The following is a 14,781-nucleotide window of genomic DNA, read 5'->3' as shown; positions in this document are numbered from 1 at the left end:
TATAGGCTGTAATAACAACAATGAGCCACATTGAGAAAAACTGAACAATACAAGCTTCCATCATCATAAGTGCAAAAACACAAAATAATAATATTAATAACACGAGAGAAAAACACCAAAAACTAACTTAAATGAACGTGAAGAAAATGAAGCATTGGCTTGAATGGACATTTTGGGGGGTAGGAATACAAGCGTGTGTGTGTGTGTGTGTGTGTGTGTGTGTGTGTGTGTGTGTGTGTGTGTGTGTGTGTGTGTGTGTGTGTGTGTGTGTGTGTGTGTGTGTGTGAGTGTGTGCAGCAGCAGGAGCAGGGGGAGGAGCCCGGGCTCCTCCGCCGTGATAACAGGCTGCTGCCTCGGCTCTCTTATCTTCCGCTCCCCGCGCTGTCCTCCTCCGAGCACCAGCTCCTCTCCTCCGGACCTCCACCGGGATTTATCCTCATTCTCAGCAAACTTCACCAAAAGCCGACCCGCTCCTCCCATGCTGTCCCCGGGAGACCACCCCGGCATTCACTCGACTTTGCGGATACTATCGGCGACCGTGTTGCGGTCTTGAGAATCATGGAAACGTGGTTTTTGAATCACGTCCTCGGGCTGTCGCTGCTGCTGGTGGTGGGTCTCCCGCGGCCCCTCGGGGCAGGGACCCCCGGCAGCAACAGCACGGATCCCGGATCGTATCACTCGACCTCGGCGGTTGAAGTGAGCAGCGTGGAAAACAATGCGACTTCAAGTTCATACTCCAGCGAGAGTTTATCCCCATCACAGAGGAACCTGCTCACACACACCGCCGCCGCCGCTGCTGCTGCTGCTGGGGGGAACTTTGGTAAGACCTGAAGCCCCTGAGGCCTGCTGTGGCAAGTGCACCCTGTCTGTCCACTGTCCTAACCTTTATATAAAGTGTCCTGTCCACTGTCCTAACCTTTATATAAACTGTCCACTTTCCTAAACTTTATATAAACTGTCCTGTCCACTGTCCTAACCTTTATATAAACTGTCCACTTTCCTAAACTTTATATAAACTGTCCACTGTTCTAACCTTTATATAAACTGTCCACTGTCCTAACCTTTATATAAACTGTCCACTGTCCTAAACTTTATATAAACTGTCCTGTCCACTGTCCTAACCTTTATATAAACAGTCCACTGTCCTAACCTTTATATAAACTGTCCACTTTCCTAAACTTTATATAAACTGTCCTGTCCACTGTCCTTACCTTTATATAAACTGTCCTGTCCACTGTCCTAACCTTTATATTAACTGTCCACTGTCCTAACCTTTATATAAACAGTCCACTGTAATTACCTTTATATAAACTGTCCACTGTCTTAACCTTTATATAAACTGTCCACTGTCCTAACCTTTATATAAACTGTCCACTGTCCTTACCTTTATATAAACTGTCCACTGTCCTAAACTTTATATTAAGAGTCCACTGTCCTAAACTTTATATAAACTGTCCACTGTCCTAACCTTTATATAACTGTCCTGTCCACTGTCCTAACCTTTATATTAACTGTGTCCACTGTCCTAAACTTTATATTAAGAGTCCACTGTCCTAAACTTTATATAAACTGTCCACTATCCTAAACTTTATATTAACTGTCCACTGTCCTAAACTTTATATACACTGTCCACTGTCCTAAAATTTATATTAACTGTCCACTGTCCTAAACTTTATATAACTGTCCTGTCCACTGTCCTTACCTTTATATTAACTGTGTCCACTCTCCTAAACTTTATATAAACATTCCACTTTCCTAAACTTTATATAAACTGTCCACTGCCCTAACCTTTATATAAACTGTCCACTGTCCTTACCTTTATTTAAACTGTCCTGTCCACTGTCCTAACCTTTATATTAAAAGTCCACTGTCCTAACCTTTATATAAACAGTCCACTGTAATTACCTTTATATAAACTGTCCACTGTCCTTACCTTTATATTAGTCCACTGTCCTTACCTTTATATAAACTGTCCACTGTCCTAACCTTTATATAAACTGTCCACTGTCCTAACCTTTATATAAACTGTCTACTGTCCTTACCTTTATATAAACTGTCCTGTCCACTGTCCTAACCTTTATATTAACAGTCCACTGTCCTAACCTTTATATTAACAGTCCACTGTCCTAACCTTTATATAAACTGTCCACTGTCCTTACCTTTATATAAAGTGTCCACTGTCCTTACCTTTATATTAGTCCAATGTCCTAACCTTTATATAAACTGTCCACTGTCCTAAACTTTATATATGGATCATATATTCACTTCTCACTCCCACCACTTTAAACTGAGCTGTAGCAGGTGATGCAATGAAGTTTATGATAACAGGTGGAGCTGTGGAATAAATAAATAATCAATAATCATTGCAATGTAATTTCCAAAGCAATATAACAAAGGTTCAATAATAATGATGTGTATATATAATACATAAATATAGTACATATAATGGCTATATCTCAGATTTGTAAAATGCTTTTTCTGTCTATCCAGGCGATGTTAATTCCACCAGGAGCCAAAAGCAATCTTGAAACTTTAAAAGACATAATAATGTGACATATATCTGATAATACAGGGAAGTCACTGCTTATATCCGCAGTGAAGATGTCCTCATGCATCCTGTTGTTGACTGCTTGAATTGAAAATCAAGTCTGCATGTTCAGCTGATAAGAAACAGTGCAATGAAACAGGTGCATTACTCTGTTGTCTTGTTTACCTCATTAAAAGGCAACTTACCATTACTACCATTATTTATTCAGTCCTTTATTCTCTCTTGATTGCTTTTTCTTATTTCTGCTTTAAAAATGACTTCAGTGATCAAAATTAGTAGGATTATTTATCACAACACGACTCTCAAAAGAAAAGCAGTTTGATAATGGATGGATGGGTTTGTTATTATAATTTCTATCCATTTACAAATTTACTTTGTGTAATTGTTTCACTTCTGCTTTAGTGTAAAGAGTTTTCAGGCTCTGTGTATGTTTACATTCGTGGTTCTGTCAACTTACTCATCTTTGCTAGTTTTTTGCTCGAGCTGAAGTCTTGCGGTTGTCACTGTCTTGACATTTGAGTGAGCCTGCATGCATCACTCACACCTCTGCTTTTTGAACACAGCGTGGTTAGGGTAGCTTACAACATGTGGTTAGGGTGGCTTACAACGAGTCCACCAATGAGCTCAGTTCAGGTAAAAAACACAATACTTTCCTTTTATAATAACTCCAACTATATAAGTAGATATATTAGAGAGGGCCTCTTTAAATCGATAAATGCTGCTCTCACAAAAGATGCTGAACTGTTTTGTTGATTTAATGCTCAAGGGATATCGGATACTGGTAAACATAAAGGCTTTTCTGCAGTGTTTATTCTGAAAAATAAATGTTTCATATCAGCAAACATAAATGCAGATACTGATATGTCAGTGAAAAGCACATATTGGCTGATTATCGGCGTTCGTTTCGATTGAGATTTCAGGCCCACTTCCCTGTGCACTATGTCCAATATCAACCAAGTGTTACAGGGAAATCTTGTATTGTTTAAGGTAGAAGCCATATTTGCAGATTTTACCTGTGGTTTCTGTCAGAATGTTTCTCCAAACATGTACACTATGACGTTATAGTCCTAAATTAAAGCAAAAGCTTTAGAGGAATAAGCCATAGAAATAAATACGTGTGGATTGATTTGAGTGAAGTGAGTGGGGTGATGTGGTCAAAGTTTTATTCCTCAGATAATCCAAGATATTAGGTTTTGGTATTCTTTTTTCTCACATAAATTAAACCGCTGTCAAATTCTCCTCTTATTGTTACTAGTGCAGCTGTCTGCCAGTTGTCCACCTTACAGAATACCATATAAACTACCATTAACCTCATGAAATGGAAATGAATCACTTAATTCACTCAGATTTTCCCCTTTGTCAATAAAACATGACATATTCACAACACTGCTACCTCCTACAATCAGCCGTTGTCATTATTATGTTGGAACATTCTGCATATACCTAAAATTCCAAGCCACAGTGTTTCTGAAGTATCACAGATGTGGAAAAAAACCCTCACAGTGACAACTGTGTTAAGAGTTGAGAGCTGAGCGATAAACAGCAGAGAATCTGGGAGTGTCCTTCACTCGTTGCCAACACCACGTTCCAGTCTGAGTTCTGCTGGATCCAAAGAGAGAAAATGAAATAATGAGAGAGACACATGCGGAGGAAGTGAGAGAGAACGACAGAGTCTGGTGGCCCAGTTCTTCCTATAACACTCCCAGTAGATGAGCTGTTGTGACACTTGAACTCCATCCCTCCATTGGTATTGGATGGTGGCTGCTGGTCACTGTGTGGTGGAGGCCAGGTGGTGTCCGGCTCTCACTGCTGTTGCTCGGGTCCTGGAGCTCAGCCAGAGTGCTGTGACACAGCACAGCATCAGAGATATGCTTAGAAAAAGCTTTAAGTCGGAGAGAACTTTAGCTCATCTTCGTAATAACCGAGTAATATCTTGATGACAACAATGGATCATATGCCCCTCCATTAGATCCTGACCATCGGGGATATTTGGGGGCCAATGCTGATACTGATATTTAATTTAGTAGAGGCTTGATATTTTACAATGTCGCCATAAACATAAATTATAAATAACCATAAATAAATACAAATATATAGAATATAGACGTTTTTTTTAAACAGAATTTGAATATAAATGCACACAGTTTCTGTACTGTTGACATTTATTCACCGAATTAAAAGCTTATAGGAGCAAATAAAAATGCTGTAAAAGGTTCATATCTCTTATCATGCAGCTCAGTAGTTCCACAGAGTTTCTGACATCGAAATTATAAATTTGCGTTGAAACAAGGTTCAAAACTCATATAAAAAGCCAGACATTTTATTAAGGATTTGGTAGAAACCAAAATAGAGCTAAAAAGGGGTAATTATCTGGATTTAAGTTTATCATAAGCACATAAAGTGAAAGCTAATGCTAGTCTTTGTTTGATGGATGTGTAAATAGTTAGAAATAAGCAAAGATACTATAATTGACTTAAAAATATTTCATTTAATTTCAAAACCTGCAGACTGAATCTGACTGGGACGTGACCAACAGGGCTCCCTGTCCAAGATTTCTGCTACACTGTAAAATGTTTAAGGCAAAATACCAAAAATACATCTAAAGTAACAGTCTCAACTCTATAACCTCATACTTTTCTTGATATTTGACTTCTGGAAGTGTGTGGTTTAGTTAATATGACCTTAAAAACAATATAAAACACACAATGAACATGAATCTACGCCCAGATCTATGGTGACAGTTTTCTGCCAGCGCCTTGTGCTCACTCAGCTTTAGGAAGGAAATGGCTGATTCCCAGTGGAGGCCGTCACCGCCATATTTAGGACATAAAGCCTTTGTTAGAGTAGACGAGCTCGACTGCCAGTTGTTCTCCACCCAAAATTATTGCCCCTGCAGCAAACTACAGCACTTCACAGCATCCCCCCCCCCCAGTTTCTGCAGGCTGCACAACAATCTGCAGGGTCAGTGCCCTCTGGTGGCCACAGCATGTGGAAGTGAAACTTTTGACAGTTTGTAATTTTAGTTGGAGATGAGAAAGCTGGAAGAAAACAGACAGAGGAGAAATATTGTTTGAACAAACATGAAAAGCCATTTGTAAGCCTAGTTGTCAATGAGACTATGATTCAAATATTAAGTGTGATGAGTGTTAAGTGTGATGAGTGTAGATTCCCAGTAGCATTCACCTAAAATAATAATAATAATGATGAAAATTATAAGAATAGTAAGCTCTATTTATATTTATAGCATTTCTTATCTGTTAATCCAGTGTTTGAATGTATCAGTGGTGAACCTTCACTTTCCAGTTCACTTCCAATCAGTGCTAGTGAGGGGGCGAATAAATCATTTGCTTCCTATTGCGAAGCAAATCTGTATTGTGGCTTCACGTAAAGTTCAACTTTCTTAAACTTTGAACTTCTATATTCCCTTTGCATTCACGTATTTGTGTGGCCATGTAATAACAGACCACGGTTGTTCTTGTTGTCTGAAGTTGAGAACTTTTTTTATTTAATACTTTGTTTTATTTCCCCACAGACACGGAGGAGACACAAACCTTCACAGAAACGAGCAGCAGATCACTAGAGATCAGTCTTTCTACTGAGCCGCTCCCCTCCACCCTTTTGGTAGCCACCACTGAGGCCAGCAGCAGCAGTAACGGCAGCACCAGCGGCAGCAGCACCAGAAGTAGTGGCAGCACCAGAAGTAGTGGCAGCACCAGAAGCAATGGCAGCAGCAGTAGCAGCAGCACCAGCGGCAGCAGTAGTAGCAGCAGCACCAGCGGCAGCAGCATTGGCAGCAGCAGCAGTAGCAGCAGCACCAGCAGTGGCAGCAGCAGCAGTAGCAGCAGCACCAGCAGTGGCAGCAGCAGCAGTAGCAGCGGCAGTGGCAGTAGCAGCACCAGCAGCACCAACAGTGGCAGCAGCAGTAGCAGCGGCACCAGCAGTGGTAGTAGCAGCAGCAGCAGCACCAGTGGCAGCAGCACCAGTGGCAGCAGCAGCAGTGGCACCAGCAGTGACAGTGGCAGCAGCAGCAGCAGCACCAGTGGCAGCAGTAGCAGTAGCAGCGGCACCAGTGGCAGCAGTAGCAGTAGCAGCGGCACCAGCAGTGACAGTAGCAGCAGAAGCAGTAGCAGCAGCAGTGGCTGGAAGGACTTAGGTATCACAGACCTGGTGCCCAGTGCCTCCCACCCTGTGTCCTGGAAGGCCAGATCCTGGACGTTGACAGAGGAGACCAGTCTGCCCCAGGACAACCCAGACACCACACTGCAGCTGCGGGATGGCACAGCCTTGGCGTCACAGACAGCCATCCTCACTGACAGCACCTACACTTCCTCGGCTATCAGTCGAGCCGGGGAGAGGACCCTGCTCTCCGTCACCTCCTCCACTGGCAACAGCACCTCCTCTGCATTCACGGAGGATTCCAACTCCCATCAGCCCCCCTCTACCTGGGGTGTCCCTGCTCAGGCCAAAGAGACTGAGGACTACACCCACAGCGCCCCATCCACTCAGACTGACAGCGGGGACGCAACAGACGAGCACATGACCATGTTTTCAGAGACAGGGAGCCCAGAGGAGTCCAGAGTAACCCAGAGTTTAACTGAACCACCAAACGCCACGTGGCATCAGCACACTTTAGAGACTGAGGAGACCTCCGACTCAACGACGCCTCTCAGAGTGACAGAGCTCAGCACCGACCAATCAGACGTATTGTTTTCCTCCACGCCTCCTGTCACCTCACCTGCAGGAGGTCCGACCAATATCTCGGGGACAGAGCTGGAGACCAGATCTGATGTGAGAACCTCCACTGAGGCATCGCAGAGCTTCAGTACTCTGAATCAGGAGGGCACCAAGGGGCTGTCATCCCAGACCAGAGAGGAGAGCATGGGCCCGGGTCTGACAACAGAGCCCCCTACAGTCAGAAGCAATACACATGATATGGATGACTCTCTGACAAACACTCCAGTGCTGGTTACTGAAATCTCCTTCAAAACTACACAGGTTCCTGTCACAGAAAGGTACATTGTGTTGTTTATTACACTTTGTAAAAAATTCAAGGAAAGATTGTCACAACGGCATAGGAGCAGAGTTTTGTTATTAAAGTACAGCTTCACCCCTAAGACATTCAAAAAAGTTATGTAGCTCATCTATCTGTGAGCGACACAAACGTTTTCAACAGGAATTTCATCTGAAGTAGAAGCTCCCAAGTGTCCTGATGACCAAGACCACAGTCGTCTTGAGCAGTTTAAACTGCTGCCCGTGGTTCAAACAATGTGTGTTTGTGTGTGTGTACGTAAGCATACATACAAGGTCTAAGATATTTTGAACACTAGGTGGTGTTATGAGCCCTTTCAAACTTAAAATGTAAATTTTTTTAATACATTTTATACAAAATCAGCATTCATGTAATTTAGTTAACAGCTAAAAAAACATGTATTTTTAAAATCGTTTTAACAGAGAATTTCAGCTCTATTAGAGTTTTAAGTTTCTAAAGTAATTGACAAGCCTCCATGTTGAGTAATCATTAAATTTGTCAGTCCTCAGATGAACTCGACTGATGTAATGAAGACATTTTTAGTTCTTGTCAGGAGTCAGTGAGAAACAGTTTTTTCTATTTTTTCATCAACAGATCAGAGACAACAGACACTTTTAAGGCCTTTACCTCCTCCACCACATCCACCACCGTCCCTCCTCTATCAGCAACCTCATCCTCCCATTTCAGCAGCACCAGCAGCAGCTCGACGTCAGAGTTACTCACCAAGGCCACCATCCCTTACACCACAGCCCCCACCACAGCTCCCACCCCAGCCCTGCAGACCTCAGCAGTGCACACAACTCGCAGCACGTCATTGAGCCCCTCAACAGAGAGTGCTAACCCCACAAACGGCACCACCCTGCAGATAGAAACTGGCACTCTGGGAGGTACCACCTCTCACAGCCAGTATGTCACCACGCCCAACACCCACAGCACCCCGACCAGGAGCACAGAGGTCCTGCACACCACCGGGAGACAGAGTGGGAGGGGGACCACAGAGCTGGTGGTGACTACATCACCCGCTGACATCCAACCCACCAAAACACCACCACCACCAACAAGTGAGTTCACTTACTTCTTTCATTGTAAATAGCAATTATTGACATGCAGCTTTTAAAGCAAGGTTGTTAGTCAGACTCTCTTTTCTTCAGTTATGGAAACTGATAATAAACCTTTTTCATAGCAGCCATTTTGACACAAATAGTAGGTAAACACAGGCATTTACAATCACATTTGTAAAGGGTTGTGGTCACTTTAGTTATAGGGCATTTATTAATTAATAAACAAAGTTCAGCTACTGTTTTATATTAAAATGGCCACTGTGATGAAAGTCTATGCTCTATACCAAAATTCAAATTTGAAATGGAAGGAGCTCATACCTCCACCAGGCCTTTATCACCACACTGAGGTCAGACACATATACCATGAACACAGAGATGTTCTGCAAACTGTTCATTATTCATCATTCTTAAATCAAGATCTCAACATTATTTCTTCAGAAATTCCCCGAAATGTTGAGAAATGATCAATCTTAATGTTAAAGAAACAAAAACACATGGATCCACTCCTTAAATGGTATCTGCTCCAAAAGTGAATGGCTTCTTCCTTGGCTCACATCCCAGCCTTCCACCAAGTGTCAAGAGAATCTGGTAGTTTTTGTGTAATCCTGTTGACAGACATACAAACAGCAGTGAAAACATAATCTCCTCATCAAATACATCAGCTGCAATTTTATCTGACAAAGACCAGGAACAAAGACAGGGTTAAGTACACTTTCATGTTCTCTATCAAATAGTGAGCGACAGAAGCCAGTTAACATGGATATCATTTCAGACGGCAGAACTGATCATCTAAGTTTAAGTTTTATCACCTTCCATTTATTGACACATTCAGTGATTGATCCCGAGGTTTCATTGAATGGGACAAACTATGGCGTGTAGTCCTAAACAAGTCATTTGATGCAATTAAAAAAAACATTAATGTTGACATACTGCATTATTTTCATGTATTGACACTTTCCAGTGTTTTCAAATTATCAGAGAAGGTGCTGTTTTGTAATAGATTAAATTTCATTTGATCCCTTTCTAGGAAAATCCTCTAATCTGCATATTTAAATGATTGATTATCCCAGAGTGATCTTTTCAGAAATCACTCCGCAGTGCAGAACTGGGGACCATGCAGATAACATACTAAAATGAGGTCTGGCATGGAAATGGTCATCATAAACATTGTACATCATGAGATTAATAAGACATAATAAGAGTAAGAACATTTTCAAAGGTTCAGTTGCATCCATTTCATGTTAAAGTGTCTGACCTCCTGTCTGACCTCCAGGAGACCCCTGTGTGTCAAACCCTTGCATGAACGGAGGGATGTGTGTGAGCTATAAAAGGCATCTGTTCACCTGTCACTGTCAGCAGGCGTGGACAGGACCAACCTGCAACCAGGGTGAGCTTCTCTTCTCCCCTCTTCTTGTCTGATAACAACTGTGTTTCAGGCTGCTTCAAGTTTTCCAAGCATGAAATTTCCAGAAAAATATATCATACTGATGAACAGTGTGGAGTGCAGAGATTAGGTCTAAGCTCTATGGATTCAGTGGCTGTGTTATTGCAATACCTTTATGTACCATGCTCCCAGATATGGATGAATGTGAGAGGGACCCCTGCCCAGTTGGCTCCAGGTGTGTGAACACACGAGGCTCCTTCAGCTGCGAATGTGCGCTCGGCTTCGACCTTGAGGACGGACGCACCTGTACCAGGGGTAAGATCCCTGAATATACACATACATACTGATTATTCTTTTTCTAGCTGAGTTATTTTCTAAAAGGCCTTTGATTTTTTTGCACCTCCACAGCGAAGACATTTCTGGGAACGTTCAGCTTCAACAGGCTGCCACAAGACCCTGTCATCTTCAAGAGCTCCACCATGCATGAGATCCAGAGGGAGATTATTCAGCTGGTGAGCGGCAGTCCACGTCACTGCATCGTCCTCTCTGCTCATTTCTGAGAAAATCTGAATGACTTAGTAACTCATGCACACTCTCTTCCTGTCGTCACTGCAGCTCAATGCATCGTTGTCCGTCCTTCAAGGCTACAGCCGCTCGACTCTGAGTAAGAAGTGAGTTCTTGCTGTTTTATTTGTATTTTAAACCAAAACATAGTTACATGAGAAAAAAAGCTGCATTTCTACGTCATAACTGCAATATGTTTCAGTCTTAATGATGAAACCTGAAAGTTGTGTCAGTGTCGACGTCCGCGCTGACCTCTGCTCTCCTCCTGCAGAGAGGAGGACGGGGTTCGTATCTTTGCTGTCAACATGTTTTCGATCTCCACCGACGTGACGAGCGCTGAAGTCTTCAACAGCATCCAGATGTCTCTCAGCAACTGCAGCTCCTCGACGGCACACTGCCGTATGGTCCTGCACCACCAGCTCACTTATCATGGTAAACAGCACCACATTGTGATTAACATAATAATGATCCTTTCTGGTTTTAAAACAATTTCCTGCTTTAAACAGGATTGAGGCCCAACTATCAAAGTTAAAATCATGTTCAGAGCCACTAGAGGGCAGAATGGAGCTGTAAAACGTCCCCTGTGAAAGGTGCCATGATCGATTTCTGAAAATATTACTCAGTTAAAATAATACAGCTGCTGTATTTCACTTCAACTTCATGCTACAGGGAATTCTATAATAGCAGTTCAATGCCATAAATAATCAAATGATGATAATAACTTGGATTAATATAGTGCCTTTCAAAGCACCCATGGCCACTTCACAAAGTGAGTTAAATCACTGTAAGCTACTTTGCCTACTCTCATGTTGTCCAGTTTAGGATCAGATTCCTGTGTCGTTACTTTCTGTACTAACTGTGTCCACGTTGCGTTCCAGTGGAGAGTCTGTGTATGGCTCAGAAGTCTCAGTGTGACACAGAGCGCTCCATGTGCACAGACAGTGGAGGCACAGCGTACTGCCAGTGTCTTCAAGGATACTACAAACACAATCCTGAGGACTTGACCTGCCTCGGTAAGATCACTTTTTCTCTCTCTTTGTTTCTGCTGATACTACGACTACTACTAATAGTATTAATGAAAGTACAAATAATAGATTTATTTATATAGCACTTGGTTACAAAGTGCATAACAAGGGTGAAACAGGATTTGAGTAAAATGATATAGTGATAAAACATTAAAACACAGCAGTAAAACGATAGCAATAAAAAGAACAGACTAAGCATGTAGATAATAAAATTGTTTGTTAAAATTAATGAAAGATTATAAAAAGCTAAGGAAGTAATTTAAAAGATGTCACTGATTCTGCAAGCCTGAGATCCTTGGGCCTGGAGTTCTGAGGAGCCTTGACTGCAAAAGCATGAAATGTCCAAAAGAAGACAAAATAAAAAAACAGATAATCTTATACAATTCAAATGTTACACTTCTGTTATATATTGAAGAGAAGGTAATTTTTCCTTCCTGACAAACACAAAATACTAAGGGAACAGTAGATTCTTCTATTTCTTTATTTGAAATTCATACAAATTAAGAACACTTAATAATAGTAAAACACTTTTAGCCTCTGTAAAGGAAACTGTTATCTGATTTATTTCAACAAAACCTTTTGTTCCAGAATGTGGGGATGGTTACAAGTTGGAAAACGGCACCTGTGTTCAGTAGGTTCAAGTCAATTTTTTTCCCTACCTACAGATTAAAAGATTTAAGGTCATATTCTCACTGCAGATTGTGTCTCTGCTTTTCAGGTGCATGTTTGGATTTGGAGGATTCAACTGTGGAAATTGTAAGTTACTAAAAAAACTGACATTTCATTTATTTTCTCATCGTGTGATGGTTGTGTGCATCCAATTTGTATGTGCAGTATTTAATACTGCATGTTGTTATTTGATGTTGCAGTTTACAAGCTGATTGCAGTTGTGGTATCACCTACAGGGGGCGCTATGCTCCTTATCCTCATCATCGCTCTCATTGTCACCTGCTGCAGGTAAGTCGGCAGATATTGTTTGCATTAAACACTGTCCCTGTCTTGCTTTAACTGACAGCTCCACAAAAGTTAAGCCACATCATGTTGATTGCCACCTGGTGGCTGGCTGCAGTGTAGGTAATAAACTCCACATCCTCCATGTTGGTGGATGGGACATGGACCAAGCTAAAAAGTCAAAGTGATAAATGAATTATTCTCAAAGATGGTTTCCGTCATTTGAGGTTCTCTTCACACTGGTGTTTGTGCTAATTTCACCATGAGTTATTCAAATGTTCCTGACACGAGTGCAGTAGTCCACCTCTCTACCTTATTTCAAGTTTTTGTTTAAAAAATACAGAAACAGATTCTTCTAGTATATGAAACAATTGTGTTAATCTCTAGGTAAATGTGAGAATGTATTTCAGTAAACTTTGGCAGAGGAATTCATTTTTCAAGTGTTTTTATCTCCCAGGAAAGATAAGAATGACATCAACAAGATCATCTTCAAGAGTGGAGATCTGCAGATGTCCCCTTACGCAGACTTCCCCAAAAATAACCGCATATCCATGGAGTGGGGCCGAGAGACGATAGAGATGCAAGAGAACGGCAGCACCAAGAACCTGCTGCAGATGACTGACATTTACTATTCTGTAAGGAGACCTCATATACACTTCTTATTCTAAAACACTCTCTTATTAGTCTTTCGTGTTTCTGGGTTTGTCTTTCTCGCTCAAGTTGGGGTTTAGTTTTGTGTGTTTCATTTTTTTTTTAAATTTAATTTTCTCTCTCTTTGTCTCCATCCCCTCAGCCTGCGTTGCGTAACTCAGACCTGGAGAGAAATGGCCTGTACCCATTCACAGGTCTGCCGGGTTCTCGCCACTCGTGCATCTACCCCGCCCAGTGGAACCCCTCCTTCATTAGTGATGATTCACGAAGAAGAGACTACTTCTAACTGCTCCACCTGAAACACACACATGGAAACTCACCATCTCTTATATTGTGATGTGTCATGTGGGTTTTCACAGTGAAGACGCTCATGTGTTAGCTTCACTGTTTTTGAAAACCCATCTGCATTCAGGGCTGGACATTAATTATGGAAATGCGTGTGTGTGCGCATATCACAGAAGTACACATATTTGCAAGTAAAATCAATCTGATGATTTCAGTGTTTTTGCATGTTTTACCTCACTTACTTCAACTTGCATGTACTTTACATTACCGCTGTGGCTTTAAAGATTGTTTCTTGTGTTTTCCTGTCCTCCAGGAAGCCACTGACCCTCATTTGTCATTAAAATCTATAGAGAAAAGCATGAATGCACAATTGAAAGTAAAAGTAACTCATCAACTGTAAACAAATGTAAATGCATGTGAGGAATCTGGGAAAACATATTTAAATTCGATTCAAAACAGCAGTATTATAAACTATATGTGATCTGTCGCAAATAGTGAAGAACATGCAAAAATACATTGATAATGTATGGTCCCTCAAGTGCTGAAATATGAATATGTGCGTGCCACTGCTGTGATATGGAAATGATCCGTTTCTTCATATTGATGGAACATGATAATAACAAACCACTGAAGGTTGTAAATTAATTTTTAAACCAGTGTAAGGTGAGGATAGAATTCCTGATCTGAAATTGACGTTTATTTATTCCCTGTATGTTGATATTCTGTACATGTAGCATCGTGAACATCTGATTCGTACACACTGACAGACTTTGGAGGGAAAAATATGTTGCTTTAAATGTGTGTGTGCACGCGTGTGCGTCCTCTAAGTATTGGTGATTGTGTGTGTGTGAGAGGAATAATTAACTGTATATCAGTGTTTGAATGTAAAGGTGTATAATAATTAGATATTTCTGATGAGGTCTATTTTTATTTTTTTTTATCGTATATGTTTATATGATCTGTTGACTCTGGCGTTTTAGTCAGACGTTCTTATTTAAATAAAATAATATAGTAGAGCATTTAGTCTCAAATGAAATTATCTTTGAAAGTCGTTTGAATCATTCACATTTTTATTCTGTTGTTGACACAGTTTGTGTTGTAACTAAGAGCTTGAATTCATATTGTTAAATAATTTCAACTTAAAATCAAAATATACTGATATAAAAAATATATATGTTGTGGAAATGTTATTTTTTCACAATAATATAATTTTGATATTATTCTAAGTCAGATTTGACATTTTGGCACAAAATAAGAATATCATCAACAGTTAAGTTATATAT

General features: G+C 41.0%; 1 protein-coding gene across 1 annotated transcript; it reads left to right on the top strand.

Moving 5' to 3' along the window:
- The first annotated feature begins 313 nt into the window (after positions 1-313).
- heg1 (heart development protein with EGF-like domains 1) lies at positions 314-14,517 on the top strand. Its single transcript, XM_069533523.1, has 14 exons — positions 314-820; positions 6,081-7,560; positions 8,172-8,638; positions 9,912-10,025; positions 10,215-10,337; positions 10,431-10,534; positions 10,638-10,693; positions 10,858-11,018; positions 11,465-11,599; positions 12,200-12,242; positions 12,330-12,367; positions 12,481-12,568; positions 13,020-13,197; positions 13,356-14,517. The coding sequence occupies exons 1-14, from the start codon at positions 559-561 to the stop codon at positions 13,497-13,499; spliced, it is 3,393 nt and encodes a 1,130-aa protein (XP_069389624.1). The 5' UTR covers positions 314-558; the 3' UTR covers positions 13,500-14,517.
- Positions 14,518-14,781: the final 264 nt, after the last annotated feature.

This window comes from Paralichthys olivaceus, chromosome 10, assembly GCF_024713975.1.
Source record: "Paralichthys olivaceus isolate ysfri-2021 chromosome 10, ASM2471397v2, whole genome shotgun sequence".
NCBI classification, from domain to species: domain Eukaryota; kingdom Metazoa; phylum Chordata; class Actinopteri; order Pleuronectiformes; family Paralichthyidae; genus Paralichthys; species Paralichthys olivaceus.
The sequence above is the reverse complement of the archived record's forward strand: the minus strand, read 5'-3'. Positions and strand labels throughout refer to the sequence as shown.

What these genes read in the sequence shown, in the direction of transcription:
- heg1 (XM_069533523.1), top strand. Translation starts at nt 559, where the DNA reads ATGGAAACGTGGTTTTTGAATCACGTCCTCGGGCTGTCGCTGCTGCTG. An exon ending in CGGACGCACCTGTACCAGGG is followed by an intron (nt 10,338 to 10,430) that starts GTAAGATCCCTG and finishes GCACCTCCACAG; the next exon opens with CGAAGACATTTCTGGGAACG. An exon ending in GAAAACGGCACCTGTGTTCA is followed by an intron (nt 12,243 to 12,329) that starts GTAGGTTCAAGT and finishes TCTGCTTTTCAG; the next exon opens with GTGCATGTTTGGATTTGGAG.